General features: G+C 38.5%; 1 protein-coding gene across 1 annotated transcript in view; it reads left to right on the top strand.

Moving 5' to 3' along the window:
- The window catches only part of KNTC1 (kinetochore associated 1), a 75,732-nt gene that overhangs the window by 7,140 nt on the left and 53,039 nt on the right, over positions 1-15,553 (top strand). The window contains exons 2-18 of the mRNA XM_026656929.1: positions 409-560; positions 929-1,049; positions 3,321-3,436; positions 3,884-3,956; positions 6,003-6,080; positions 6,733-6,767; positions 6,998-7,108; positions 8,015-8,108; positions 8,733-8,785; positions 9,064-9,176; positions 10,022-10,076; positions 10,568-10,666; positions 12,752-12,795; positions 12,895-12,960; positions 13,043-13,118; positions 14,266-14,391; positions 14,493-14,582. Of these exons, the coding sequence (XP_026512714.1) occupies positions 429-560; positions 929-1,049; positions 3,321-3,436; positions 3,884-3,956; positions 6,003-6,080; positions 6,733-6,767; positions 6,998-7,108; positions 8,015-8,108; positions 8,733-8,785; positions 9,064-9,176; positions 10,022-10,076; positions 10,568-10,666; positions 12,752-12,795; positions 12,895-12,960; positions 13,043-13,118; positions 14,266-14,391; positions 14,493-14,582 (1,482 nt within the window). The 5' untranslated portion in view covers positions 409-428. The remainder of the gene's footprint in view (positions 1-408; positions 561-928; positions 1,050-3,320; positions 3,437-3,883; positions 3,957-6,002; positions 6,081-6,732; positions 6,768-6,997; positions 7,109-8,014; positions 8,109-8,732; positions 8,786-9,063; positions 9,177-10,021; positions 10,077-10,567; positions 10,667-12,751; positions 12,796-12,894; positions 12,961-13,042; positions 13,119-14,265; positions 14,392-14,492; positions 14,583-15,553) is intronic.

Below are 15,553 nucleotides of genomic sequence, written 5' to 3'. Positions count from 1 at the left end.
CGCTCAGCCCACTGCCGGCCTAGGTGAACAGAACCCCAGGCTGGAAGCGGGCTGAGCAGGCTGGCGGCGTAAGATCAGCATTTTAATTTAATTTTAAATGAAGCTTCTTAAACATATTGAAAACCTTGTTTATTTTACATACAACAATAGTTTAGTTATATAATATAGACTTGTAGAGAGAGACACCTTCTAAAAACGTTAAAATGTATTACCGGCACGCGAAACCTTAAATTAAAGTGAATAAATGAAGACTCGGCACACCACTTCTGAAAGGTTGCCTACCCCGATATAGAATCATAGTATCACGACAAAATCAGTGGGTTTTATGTGATAATACCAATTGTTTAAATGTCACTTTGCTTTAATGCCATTTAGCTTTTGCTACTATAATTTCTATCTATTTATCAGAGGTAAAGAATTTCTTCAACATGTGGAATTGTATTGAACTTCTGACAAATGATGACACAGGAAGTGGACGACTGAACATAGGTTCGAGACAAGAATGTGGAACTGCCCTGTACCAAGAGAATACGCTAGTTAAAATAACTTCCTCTGAAAAGGTAGAATTTATCAGTATCAGAGCTTATTATGCTGGAATTTATTGGAACTACACCTCTACCCCGATATAACGCGACCCGATATAACACGAATTCAGATATAATGCAGTAAAGTAGTGCTCCGGGGGGGCGCACTCCGGTGGATCAAACCAAGTTCGCTATAACACGGTTTCACCTATAACGCAGTAAGATTTTTTGGCTCCCGAAGACAGCGTTATATCGAGGTAGAGGTGCATGTAAAAAAATTGTTTTAGACTAATAGACTATTACATATTGTCTTTTTTTAATTGTTGAAAAGCTTTACTCTTATCTGTATTTTTAAAGGTACTTTTAGTTGCTTATATTTCATAGCTCTTCTTTTTATTTCTAAGGTCTTGTGTAATCCAAAACTATATGCATGCAACTCAAGTGATGGCTGTATTATTGTGGCTGACAGATCAGTGGCACTTCTTGATAGCATTTGCCAGTCTTTTCAGATGCACATTCAGTTTGGTGAGTTTATTTTTTGGAATTAAACTAACTGTAAGTGAAAATTGCCTATGGATTCAGTTAATTAAAAACAGCATTATTATTTTTTAACTGAAAATACAGGAAGTATCCTTCATCAATATATCCTAGATTAAAAAAAACAACAACCCCACCATTATAACAGAACATTTGTATAAACAATTTGTATAAACAAGCACCTCTGTTGCCCATAGAGGTCATTAACAAAGCTCCTATTAACTTTATTGGGGATGTGTCTGAGTGCAGAGGTCCACCTATATGAAACTCTTTGCAGGATTGAGGTCTGAAGTCTCAATTCTGGAAACATTTATGGGTGAGCTTAATATTAAATATGTGGGGAATCCTAATGGCTTCTGTAGGACTACTCACATGAATGAAGATGTGTGTGTATTTGCAGGATTGGGATAAAAAAGTGAAACTACAGATATGATCCAAAGACTCCCCAATTTGCATCTTGAGTGAAAATTGGGAGAGATCAAATCTATATAACCATGGAGACAAACTATATCTGCTATTTTTATTACCTTAAAAGTATGTAATATGTGAGAAAGAAACATGACCAACTAATATTGCTTTTAGTTGAAAAAGATTTATTAACAAGTTAAACAAAACCATTTATATTATAGAATACAAAACCCTGTTGATATTAGAACAGTGATTTACCAGCTCTTCACACAAAATGAATTGTGGACAATTTTTAGAATCATTATATTGGTCTCAAGCCTGATTTTGGGAGGTTTGTGCTGGGCTATTATAAATTGCTGAACTTGTATTTTTAACTTGTATCAAGGGTGCCTAGAGCACCATTTCTCAAATGCGGCCCCAGCAGCTTCTTGGGTGGTGATGGGGAGTGGGGGCAGCAAAACATGTCTCCGGAGACAGGTGGGGTACAACGCTCAAGGAGCAAGGTGAGCTCTCTACCTGGGAGGGGACGGAGGGGCTTAGTGGGGATTGGACTTCAGCCCTGGGGTGGTTAGGCAGTGGGGACTTAGGGAGCCTGGCTGCAGACTAGGGCTCCAGCCATGGGGTTCCAGCCTCCAACCCCTGGCCACACGCTAGTGGGCTCCGATCCCGGTTCTGGCCATGTGGCGCCGACCCCTAATCCCGCCAGCGGCCGCTGGCCCCAGGCGCTGACTCCCATCCGTGTGCATTGACCCCCAGCCCTAGTCACTGATCCCAGGTGCCGGCCCCACGCACCGACCCTGAGCTCCAGTGGCTGCTGGCCCTGGGTGCGGATCCCCGGTGCTGGCCTTGGGCTTCCGTGGGTGCTGGCTCTGGATGCCGCCCCCTAGCCCTGGCCATGTGGCAGCAGGCGCAGGCCCAAACCCTGGTGACAGCCAACCCCCAGCCGTGTGCTCCGACCCCGAGCCCTGGCTGCTGACCCCAAGCACTGCTCCTGGATGTCAACCCTCGGTTCTGGCAGGAGCTGGCCATGGGTGCCGATCCCCAGGCGCCAGGCCCGGTCACGCGGAAGCAGACACCAACCCCAGGCTCTGGCAGGTGCTGGCCCTGGATGCCGACCTCGGGTCATGCAGCAGCAGGCTCTGGCGAGTGCTGGCCCAGGATACTGACTCCTACCCCCAGCTGTGCAGCTGCAGGCACAGACCCTGGTGCCGACTCCCGGCCCCAGTCGCACAGCAGCAGGTGCCAGCTCTGGGTTCCGACCCCCACTTGTGTGGCAGTGGGTGCCGATCCCCAGCCCTGGCCACACAACTGTGGGGACCGACCCTGGGTTCCAGTGGGTGCTGGCCCAGGGCGCCAACCCACACCTCCGACCGTGCGGTGGCGACACCCCCCCCCAGCCATCACCCCAACATCTGCTGCCTCACCCCTCCACTCAGGTCTTAACTTGCCAGGACTTGCTATGAAAAGTGACATTAAACCTACAAATATCACTTTTCACAGCATTATTTTTATTATTGAGTCTGCAAAAAAACCCTACATAAATAAATTGCAATGATCTTGATGTGTATACATGCATATTTATTTGTTTTTCCTAAAGTTAATTAAGTATTTTAGAGAAAAGTGTCAGTGCGGCCACCAGCAAGAGTTGGTGGCCGCATTCTGAGGCCACCAAAAAATTTGTTGAGAACCCCTGGCTTAGAGCATGTGGAAGAATGCTCCTTTCTTAGCACTTCTATAAATCAAAATAAATATTTGAAGGAATTTGAGATGCTGCACTACTAACTTTATTCATGCCTGAACTGCATTGTCTATGACAATCTAATATTTGAAATTTTGGTTTGGAATTTTCAGATACTGAAGTGGATGTGGTTGGTTTGTGTCAAAAAGGACAATTTCTTGTAGTCGGCGAGAGAAGTGGTAACCTACACCTTATTCATGTACCATCAAAGCAAACTTTGCTAACTAATGTACGGAACTTACTTTTTTGCTCCATTCTCGGTTGCTTGCATGCTTTTTTATTTGTGTCAAATATCAAAATATTAATAAACTGAGTATCTTGAAGGTGACTCTTGCTTTGGCTGACTATGCATGTTAGGTTATAAGGAACTTTTTTTCCCACCACCATAAAATGTCCTGTGAGTAACAGATCTAGTGAACTTTATTTAAATACAAAAAACAAAACACAGCCCCATTTTGTATGAGGATAAGGACTATTTCTCTAAGAGTGTGCAGGATTGATCCCTAAAGTAATTATTTATGTTACCAATTCCTTATTATTCAAAATTGCACGTTAATGCAGAATTTCTGGAGGGAAAAAAGTATAGGTTAACATTGATATGCATTATTTCCTAATAAACACATAATTTTAATCCAGTATGGAATAAAATTTGTCTTTATGTTGACTTTTATTTTAGGTTTTGGTTCAGAAATCTGCAAATGAAAAGACTTATCTAAACCTTATTATAGAAAAAGATAATGCAGATGGAGGTACGTTTTTTCTTATAATTCTTCCTAAAAATAGCCTGGTCTTTACTTTCAGAAGAAAAAATAAGATGGCTGCGATCTTAACCGTGAGTAATTTATCTGTAATAAAAATGTATGTGCTGTGATAGCTGGACTTGACCCGTTAGGGCTCAACCCTGCAAGTGTGGAGCACTCTGGCCCTGATCTGACAGAGCACATCAGCACATGCCTAACTTTAAGCATAGGAGGAGTCCCATTGAACTGCATTCTTAAAGTTAAGCACATGCTTATGTACTTTGGTGGATCAGGGCCAATGTGCTCTGCACCTTCCAGGGTTGAACTCTTGACGGAGCTCATGTCTGACAACCTCAGGAAAACAAGGAGAAGTGTGCTACTTAGTAACAGTTTGTGTAGGTTATATTTTTCTGTACATCTCTTCTTGCTGTGTGTTAATATTTAAAAGTGGATATGCACATGCATTCAGGATATTGTTTAAGAGGCTGTCTCAGTGCTCCTTTAAGGCCAGAACCTGTAAACATACATGTACTTAACTGTACACATGTGAGCATTTCCATTCACTTTAGTGGAACTTCTTGTATGTGTACAGTTAAGCACAAGGATAAGTGTTTGCAGAATCCAGACCACAATCACTTACTAAAGTGTTTTGGTTAAATTTAATTTCAGATTTAAAATTTTTTTTTATTTATAAAATATTGGGAGATAAGCATGTTATTTGGGATGACTGTACTCCAAAACTTTTCATTTTCCACAGCTACTGTCCCAGGAAAGCTGCTCAGGTTTCCTATATCTAGTTTTAATTAATTATTATGCCCCACTTGACAGGTGGCACAGGCAATAGGGCCTGATCCAAAGCCCACTGAAAGCAGTGGAAAGACTCCTATTGACATTACATCAGGCCCAACCTGAGCATCTGGTTATTCTTGTGATGAAATCTTGACTTCTATGAAGTCAACATCAAAACTCCCATTAACTTTAGTGGTGAAGGATTTCACCCTTATACATTGTAAGTACATTGAGTCTTTAATAGTCATTAGTTTCACTTCTGTTAATCTAATCGAAGAAGCCAAATTGCATTGTTTGTAACTACATTTTGTGGTACTAATTTATATATTGAACTGCTTATTAATTTTTTTTTTTTTGGAAAAACAATTTTTTTTGACAGATCTATTTAAGGTAGTTAGTGACTAAAATTTTATAATGCCTGGTGGATGCTTTTTAAAAAAAAAAGTTCTGATGCATGCCTTTTTACCAGTACTGGCTTCTATGTGAAGTACTTTGAGTTCTTTTTTGTTATTTAGAAGTTTGACATCAATATTCATTTTTTCCTCTGTTTGGCATATGTTCCCTCTGAAACTAACCTGGTTCTGGTTGTTTCTTTCTTTATGCACTACCTATCTTTGCTGAGGCATCTTTTCAAATAGTACCTAGATATGAATGTCTGGGGTGATAAATTTTCATTAGAGAGACTGTAACTTCAGATATCCTTTCCTTCGCTGGTCTGACAGCATTGACCGGTGGGAATTAAGGGGATGAATTTAGGATCTATTCTCTCTGGACACTAGTGTGAGATTTTTAATTTATGTTGTTAGTTTATTTTTAGCAGGTAGCATCTTTTTGGTTGACTTAGAACCAGTTGTGAGAACTTTACTTTATTTTTACATATATGAATGCCTATTGACTTCAGAACCTCATGATTTGGCCTTTAATGGTGCATATGTACTTAGTGACATTAGTGGTAAGGTGATTTTTTGTGACGTTACAATAATACTTAACAGCATCACTAGTATCAGCAAAGTTCTATGAATTATGTCATTCAGCTGCTGTTAGAGTTGCATGGGGTAATCTCAGGCTGTGTTATGTATGTATGTTCTTAATTTTGGTCCCACATATATTTTAAATCTTTCTGTGCTTGGTAATGTTCTTACTTTAACAAATAAAATGTAACTAGTTTTCACCAGATTAGAATTTTAAAATAGGTCAAAGTTTGAGCTAAATAATTTTTACACTTTTAGAAACTTAAGTTTGTTGTATTTGTGTTTATTTTTATAGGAATCTATCATATATTCATTCTCACAAGCAATGGATTCTTTTGCATTATGTGCGTCCCACTTGCAAAAATTCAGGAAGGTATGATGATACAACTCATGTTTAAAATAAAATTCTGGATCGCTGTGTATTAACCTATAACAACTAAAATACTTGTGTGCTGCTTTCTGTAGTGGCTAAGAGTCCAATCCTGTGAAGTGCTGAGTGACCTCAACTCCCATTGGCTTCAGAGGGAGCTGAGAATGTTCAGCAACTTCCAGGAAATGGTCTTAAAAACACTATGAATGAGTAAGATAGTGTGAACTAATTGTGAATGATGCAAGGTTTTAGTTTGTCTAAAAAAAACCAACCCTAGTTTTGTATACTATTCCCCCCCCCACCCTCCCTCCCCCGCAAATTACTTATAGTTTACATTCCCTTCACTAATTCTGTTTCTTATTGAGAGTATTGCTTGTTACAGGAATAGAATTCCAAGTCATAGTATTACTGTGTTAGTTATATTGAAGAATATTAGAAATTACCTTAATGAGGTCACCAACAGCACAGGACCACCCTGGGCTTACAAAAAGTTAATTTTCTATAATGCCTGACCACTGGAAAAGCATGTGAACTTTGATTATAGTGGTGTTAGTGCTGTACAGAGCTGTCAGGTTGGCATTACAGCTATCCAATATGAAACTATGAAATTACGAAACTATATTTGTTTACTTTTTTTTTTATTATTTTTATGTAGCAATTGACAAGATGGACATGATTACAGCAAAGAAGGTAAATGCAGTATCTGCTAGTGTGCCACCTGGTGTATCTGTTACAAATTTCCAGTTTACAAAACTTTGATATGTATAGCTTATCAAACACTTTTTGTTTGAAAATTTTTTAATTGCTGTAAAGCTAACTGATAAATGGGTAAACTGAAGTTTTCTTTACATCCTAAAGTTAGCATTTAAGTTTTAACAAACTTAATTATTCCATAAATAACTCTGTTTTCATTTTTCCAGTTACAAGGAATGATCAAGACTGCTTATATTTCTACAAAGGATTATCACACCCTTGGTTGTCTGAATTTTGTGATTGGTGACTCGATGAACAACATCCTGCTGATAATTGGGGTAAATTTACATACTGATATTTTACTGAAAAAATTTTTATGGAGACAATTGATTAAAATTATCTGATGCATTAAGATGTCTATAAATGTAATGATAGTCTGCAATATCAGTAATCTTTTGATCGATTAAAAGACAATGTCAAGATTTTAGTTTTAAAGGGACAATTTGTCATTTCAAAACTGGGCATAGTGCTATGATGGTTGATGGTAAATGTGTGGCACTTTACTAGTGACTATACTAAATTGCGGGATTTTAGTTCATCTGCATGTGCTCTTGTATTTCTAATCTAATCCTTGTTCTCAGAGGGCCCAATCTAATGTCAACTGAAGTCAATGAGAGTCTTTTTATCGGGCCCACATTCAACAGACTTTTGCCAAAGTACAGTATAAAGTCCTAGTCTGCCGAAGTGCTTAAGCACGTGCATAGTCCCATTGATTTTAAGGGGATGAAAATTATGGACATACTGAAGCACTTTTCTGGACTAGGGCTCAATGTGGTCCGATAGATAATACTACCTATGGTCTTGATCCAAAACCCATTAACTTCATTGCAGGTATTTCCATTGATGGGCTTTGGATCAGGCACCATGTCCTACTTGGATGCAAATTGTCTGTTTGTAAATGTTCCATGCTTTTGGAAGAGCCCAAAAAAAAAAATCTATTTTAGTGGGCAAGAATGATTGATTTAAATATTGTGATTAGTCAGTTCCTGAAAATAGGAAAGGAAAAAAGCTACTTTGATTTTTGAAATGTTTATCTTAACTATTAAGAGGCTGTGTAGGATACTCAGCATGACTTGCAAATTCCTAGAAGCCTTTTTCTATTAAACTACAATGAATGAGACAAACTTGACAACTACCAGAATTTCTAATATACAACCAAATTTTGTTTTGTTTTTTTTAAACAGGGTCAAGGTGACTGTGTGCTCTCCAAATGGGCGGTGGATCCTAGTAAAAACCTGGTGTCTGTTCAAAGTTTTGCTGATTCGAGTATGATTAAAGGTAAAACTTAAAAAAAATTGCCTGTAAAAATAAGAAGTCTATTTATATAATTAGACAGGAATATAACTGAAAATATCTTGAGCTAATTTTTGTAATTGTTAGTTTACTGTTTTAATAATGCATGTAGTATTGCAAAAGGAGACTTTATTTTTGTTGAGTATATACTGCAAGCCTAAATCTGTGCTTCAAAGTCGTTAACTTTTTGAAACAGATTTTTCTGCAGTGAAGTATTACAAGATGTATGACCTACAGCTGGATTTCCATTTTTTACAGGGTTGAATAAACTTTTTCCGTTAATCTGTTTTCAAATATTTGTCTCTAGCTGAGGAGTGAATGGGAGCATTGTTTAGTAATGTTATTGTTCTTCCTCCTGGGCTTACTCCTAAAAGCTGCTGAGCACTCTGGTTTGAATCCAACAAAGCAGTTCAGCAGATAAAAACTTAAATGCTTTCTGGATTGGGGCCTAACTGTGCCACTAGGATGACTGACTGTGTAAGATCCATTTTAAAAACTCTAAATAAATAAACTGCTTTGTAAATGGGTATTTCTACAAAATATTTGCAATCCAAATAAGTTTTTCCCAGACACACACATAACTTCACATTTTGCTGTTTTCTTTCCTAGATGCAGTGCAATTTCAGGTCATAGACAACTTGTTGTTTGTCTTGGATAAGGAAGTAAGTATAATGTCACTGATCTGTCTGAAATTGCTTTTACAATGATTTTTTTACCTAATGATTTTTAAAAACTTTTATAAGGTAGAAAGATGCCTTTCCTTATAGAGGAGTTGATCTTGCAGTGTGCGTTATTCTTTTGATAGAAACACTTCAAGACCTGGTACACTTATTTACTGTATTGTAAATATATTGGTATCCTCCTTTTTGGACCTGCCAATCTAATAAAATATGTCTTGATTATGTCAAGAAAATGGATACCTGACTTTGTTTTCTTCTAGAACATTTTGAGCATGTGGGATGTTTATTCTCTTACCTTGACTTGGGATTGGCCTTCAGTTCATATTGAAGAATTTCTTCTAACTACAGAATCAGATTCTTCTTCAGTCATAAGGTAAATGAAGAATTAAAGTACCATCTTTAGACTATGAAGGGTCTATTACTGCATGAACTGTCCAACCCTCATTTGACTTCCTGTGGGTCTTGGGGTAATCCCCAGTTGGCAAGGACAGGAACTAAAGCTGAGATTTAACCATCGGGGAGTCTAAGGATTGAACTGCATGGGTATGACAGATCTCATTTTTGCTTCTCGCAGCATTCCACTGACCTTTTTCTAGCTCAGTAAAGCACAATACTGGACCTGCAGCCCAAGTATCCTTGACTTCCTTCCAGAGAGGGTAAAAATGAGGCCTCCTGCATAGTGACTCTCCTTATTACTATTAAAGCAGTTTAGAACCCTCCCCCTAGAGTTGCAAGCATCATTTTGGCAAAACTCATCTGCTGGATTGAGCACTGGAGTATTGCTCTCAAGACTATGTGAAATACTAACATCCATAATAACTAGAATGTATATAGCATTTATCTTCAAAATAGGAAAATAAGTGGTATTACATTTTGCAGGTTGAGAAATTGAGGCACAGAGTTTAGGTGAATTGCCTACAACTACAAAAGAAATTGGTAACAGAGCAGAGATTAGAACACAAGAATTCTAGCTCTTACCATTAGACCGTACTTGTCTTCCCAGTTTGCCACCACATGCATGGTTTCAAGCTTGGAAATTGAACTCCTATCCTATGTATGGTAACATACTGTGCTACTCTAGGGCCATATACTGTAGTAGTACAATATCTCAGTTTTCATAGAATACCTACATTTTACAAATTGTTTCAGTATCTTTTTTATAAACTTCATAATTTAACATAAGATTGATTCATTGTTTTTTTCCCCCCTTTTTTATAGACAAGGGATTGCCAGCCTTAAACTAATAACCTTGACAGTACCTGTTAACAAACAGGTACAAATCTCTTTATTTATCTATATTCTGTTTTATTTTGATTACACAGCAGTTGAAAAGCATGAAGATATGAGACGGCTGATTTTGCATGTAGTCAATAGTTGCCTTTTTCTCAGTGTTTGCTAATTTCATGCCAACATTCTGTTTCAGTTATCTTAACTCCAATGCCTGTTCACGTTGGGCAACTATTAGAAAGCAAAATAACTGTTGCTTTTTATACCAGTTTGGGGTTTCTTTAGTGCAGACATGCTTGTTTTTAAAAATATAATAAATATAGATGACATCTAAAACAATGTTCAACTTTCTCAAATTTTTGGCGTTCGTCCTCTGGGGGGCTCCAAAAAGCGCGCAATAAATTTTCTACCTCATTCTATAGAAACATTCCAGAAAGAATCCTGCAAATAACTGTGGAGATTAATTTATTTTATCAGGCAGCACCAAATTTTATGAGTTCTACATTTACCTTTTTGTTTTTTCCCCTTATTTTATAGATGAGAAACCTCGTGGTTTTTTCACTGCCTGCAATGCACCTGCTCTATTCTTTAGAAGTATCTGTTGTTTCTTCACTCGTTCGAAGTGGAATCAGCACAGTATGTTTATATTTTTAAAAAAAGTTAATTAAGTGTTTTAATATGTATAACTTCTAAAGCGGTTGCTATGTTTATTTCTTTTAGATTAGAGCCCAAAAAGTGGTAAAAACTATACATGCATATAAGAACAATTCCTTCCCCTGATGATCTTACAATTTAAATTAAAAAAAAAAAAAAACCCTAAAAAATAATCCAAAGGACGGAGGAAAGAGATAAATTATACAAACAGTTATCAGGGTGGTGCTGAGCCCATGTCTTGTTAGTTTAATATTTTTATATTATTGGCAGCTGCCAATAAATCTTGTTGTTAGATTTATGGTTTGCGTGGCTTTGTTTTCTTAGCGTAAACAATTTTTTTTTAGATGATGCTGCTGAGGTAGGTTTTTATGCTAGATTTAATTGATGAGGTGACATCTTGACAAATGGATTTTTGGAGGGATATTCCAAACACAATGGGCAGTTTGGAAGAAGGAGCTGAGAGATAGCCAAAGGGTTATCAAGGCTTGTGTCATTGGTAGAGTGGAGCGGGTATTGGGAAATGTGAGTGGATACCAAGACAGAGGTGTAGGTAGCTGTGCATTACTGCCCTCATTTTCAAGGTGCTAAATAAGTTCTAGATTGGCTGTTCAGCACAGTGCAGAGCTGGTGAAATGACTCAGGAGTGTAATATGTTTGAAGCACGTGGCAAGAAAGGTTATTTGGGCAATGGCATTTGGAGACATAGAGGCTAATATCAAAGACCAAAGAAGAGGAGATGATGATAGTCAAGACAGTAGGTGGTCAGGACAGAAATTTTGGCTTTCTAGATGAAGAGGAAAGGTTGACTTTTAAAGATGTGAAGGAAGAAGTGACTGTCAAAGTTCAGGGCCACTCCACCTATATGCCTCTCCATGGTCCCTTAGGGCCTCCACTTTAGACTCCTGGCTCTTGGGTAGACACTTGTGTGTGTCTCCCTCCTGACCGGGTTTTTTCCAGGCTGCACGGTTCCTGCCTACACTGTGATATTCCCAGCGAGCCAGACTGCCTACACAGGCCAGCATCTGTGCTTCACTTTCTTTCCAGAAGCTATGAACAGCTATAATTACCAGCAGTCACAAGTGACCACACAGCTCTTTTGTAAGCAAGTACGTTTATTTTTAAGGTGAAAACATTACAGAGAAAACATTTAAAAATAATAAAGGAAACTACACACTTGCTAAAAAGCTTATCAGAGATCACCCCGTCCCCGACTCCAACCTCAGACTCTGGGAGATGTTAGTCCTTCAAAACCCACAACTGTTTTTTTCCCATTGTAATAAGTTCATAACTGTCTCAGATTCAGAACCAGAACAACCATGAATAGTTAGATTTTTTTTCTTTATATTGCTTGGGCCTTTGATCTTGGCCTCATGTAACAGGTGAACCACAGACAAAGCTCCACTCTTGGGGGCATATCTTGAAAAGGCTGGGTTTTTGTATAACCAGAGGTGGGCCATTTGCATTCACTTCCCCCTAGATATTTACCCGGAAATCCACTTTACATATATTGTCCCAAATGTCCATTCTTGTTAGGCATATTGTTCAGTATATTCCTTTTGATTATCCAGGCCTTGCATTCCATTTCCCCCAAAGAGGTTACATACAATCCTGGCCTAAAGTAACACACAAACCATTAATTTAATACATTGGACCTCAAAAAATATTGAAACTTAATTCAATAATGCCTCCCAAGGATACTGCAGGAAATTGCCATATCTGTCAAGGTGATATGGCCTGGATGTGGGGAAAGAAGGTGAGGGCGAAGTCAGAAATGACACTGCTGTTGAGGGCTTGAGTGTCAGAATGAAAGTGTCAACAGTAATTGAGATGGGACAACGGGGGGATTTGGGGTAGAAAGACAGAGTTTAGTTTGGGCCATCTTAAGTTTTAGATGGTGGCAGCCATCTTGGACAAAATATTAGTGAGACCGCAATAGATGAGATATTGGATAAGAGAAAAGAAATATCTACATTTCAAATTAATAACTTCTTCATTATTGCTAGTTGCTTTGTACTGCTTGAGATTTATTTTTTTGTAACTTTAGTTTCTAATAATTGTCTATTGCAGGATACAATATATTTTTTGGAAGGAATTAATGAAAATCACCAAAAGTAAGTCATATATTTACGTTTAATTAGATTACTGTTATATGGAGATGTGTCCAATTATTTTATATCCATACACTATCATAATTCCATAATCACTTTCAGGTCCCCTGAAGGCCCGGTGTCTGTTTTAGTATTGAGAAGTTTAACAGAAGCCTTGCCAGAAAACAGGTATATTTTCTGCTTTGAAATTTTGCTTTCTCTTTAAGTAACTTTGATACGTTATCACGCTTTATTTAATTTCGCTCCCTAGATTAAGACGCTTACTTCACAAACACAAGTTTACTGAAGCTGAGAATTTTGCGATTCAGTTTGGACTGGATGTTGAGGTAAATGACTCATACTTGGCAATAAATTAAGAGATTAATTTGTGAGATTGAATTTATGAACCGAGTTTCTGTCTCTGTTAATTTCTTAATAGGATATAAAACATTCAAATTGTGAATTAGCTTTTAAAATAAACTGATTTAAGATACACAGTTGAGTGTGAAAGAAGTAAATTTTCATCTGACGTAACTAATATACCTCTGAACCATTCTGCATAAAGTACTGTATGCCTTCTGATGGAGGTTGCCCATATAAGCATCAGGGGGTGTAGCACTGCTTGAAGAGCAGCACTTAATGTATGTTGATTAACAATAATAAGACTGGTTGGCTTGAGTCATTGCATTATTATTAGAACTTCCTTGGGGTATTGGATCTAATCCTGCAGGGTACTGAGCTCCCTCAATTCCTATTAGAGACCTCAGCACTTCCCAGGGGAAGCTCTCTTGGCCTTATTCTGAACTTGAACTATTTCTTTTATAGACAGACCCTTCTCGGTTGACAAAAAATCATGTTGGGGACAATGCTGCACTAGCTTTTTCTATGGCAATTCATGGGAGTTTTGCCAGTTGACTCGAATAGTAGCAGAAGCTGGACTGTAGCATTCGTCTTAGACACGAAATGCTAATTGTTTATGTGCACTAGAAAATTTGATTAATCATATTTTCTGAAATTGATCACGACAAAGATTAGAATTTATCAACAAATAATTTTACTTAGAAAGAGAGTGAGTTAATGGGTGATCAAGGATTAGCAGCATGTTTTGATTAGTTAACTTTATAGTTCTTCAGTGATGAGTTAAAATAGCCATAGGCTCTTTTTTAAAAAAGAAAAAAAAGAAAAAAATTTAATCTTTCCAGATAATAGGAGTTTATAAAATTAACACAACTTTTTAAAACATCATATGGAAAAAGCCTAAAGGACTCTATCACCCACCTTGCACTCCCGCGCAAACATGTAGTTTAGTAAACCAAAAAGTACCATGATAGTTAAATACTTAAATGAGGACACGCACCTTATTTGGACCTAGTTTCCTCCAGAATAATATTGTGATCTGACCACGTGATGACCTTTCAACTACAGAGAGAGGTTATCTCTTTAAAGAAGTAGGATGCTAGTTTTAAAAGTGTCTGCCTTTGTTTTTTAAAACAGCTTGTTTACAAAGTAAAAGCAAGTGCTATTTTAGAGAAATTGGCTTCATCTTCCATTGGGAGTTATGGTCAAACAGTTTGGTTAGACCTTGTGGATGAAGCTAAAGAAAATCTGCATAAAACACAGGTAAATGCTTTATACGTTGCATGACTCTTATTGTACACATTCAACCAAGCTGAAAGGGAGCCGAGAATTAAGAATTTTAAACTGTTTCTTTAATCAAACAGGATAACCATTTTGTCGTGGATTACTGTATAAACGCTCCATGGCCAACGTATGAAACAACTCAGGAAATGTTAAACTACGCTAAAATCAGAGTAAGTTTTATATGAAATTGCTCATACCAGTACATTTCTGCTCCGTTTTCCCACTTGACTTGAATGACTGTCACTCCTACAAGGGATGTTGCAGCTCAACAAAGAATGATACTGTTTTGGACTGGCCAAAAAATTATGCAAACTAAGGGCTAAGCAAAAGGAGAGATGCTGTTGAGTACACTTTGGTGTTGCTGCTCCACGCTAGGGTAAAGCCTATTTCCAGTTAATGCTTACTGTCAACAGCAAGCATGCCAGACACATTGCCTAACATGAAAATCATTTCTGCTTGTAGATGTGGTGTGTGGGCTAGTTTTCTAGATGACTTTCCTTGTGCTCTTGAGTGTTGTGAAGGGATCCTTTTCCCCTTTCCCCTATGCAAAGAGCAGGACAGGGTTTCGTTTGCACATTGGACACCAGGATTTAGTCTTGGGCAGCAGGCCTACCAAGCCCTTTGCATGGACTGAAAACTAAACATTTGAATTTTTCATTCTTTTCACATTCCAGACTTTCCTGCCTTATTTAAAAGAACCAGGTAGATGTATTATGGCCCTGATCCTGCAAACACTGCATACATATAGAGCCCTGCACAGATGTGTATCCGCTTCCAATCCACAAAAATTATCTGCAGATATCCACTGATGTCTGTGGATTTGCTGGGCTTTACACTGGGGGCTGGGCTTAGGCTCTGAGGCATCATTCCCTCCCTCCCCCCCCTTTGCCGGAGCCCAGTCGGGGAGAGCCATATGGGCAGTTGTGGGGAGCCTGTGTCTAGTCACGGACCCTCCACCTGTCCTCGGCTGGACGGAGAGCCTGGAGTCCGGGGACACGGCCGGGGGCTGCTCTCAGCCCACTCCCCCAACACACACACACACACACCAGGGCAAGTGGAGGGTCCACCGCAGCTCCCCAGCTGGCCTCCACGCTGGCTTGGGAGGGGGGAGACCTGTGGAGCAGCCCGGGGGCCACTCAGT

The sequence above is a fragment of the Terrapene carolina genome, unplaced genomic scaffold (genome assembly GCF_002925995.2).
Source record: "Terrapene carolina triunguis isolate 2854851 unplaced genomic scaffold, T_m_triunguis-2.0 Scaffold234, whole genome shotgun sequence".
NCBI lineage: Eukaryota > Metazoa > Chordata > Testudines > Emydidae > Terrapene > Terrapene triunguis.
This window is presented reverse-complemented; position numbering and strand designations above follow the sequence as displayed.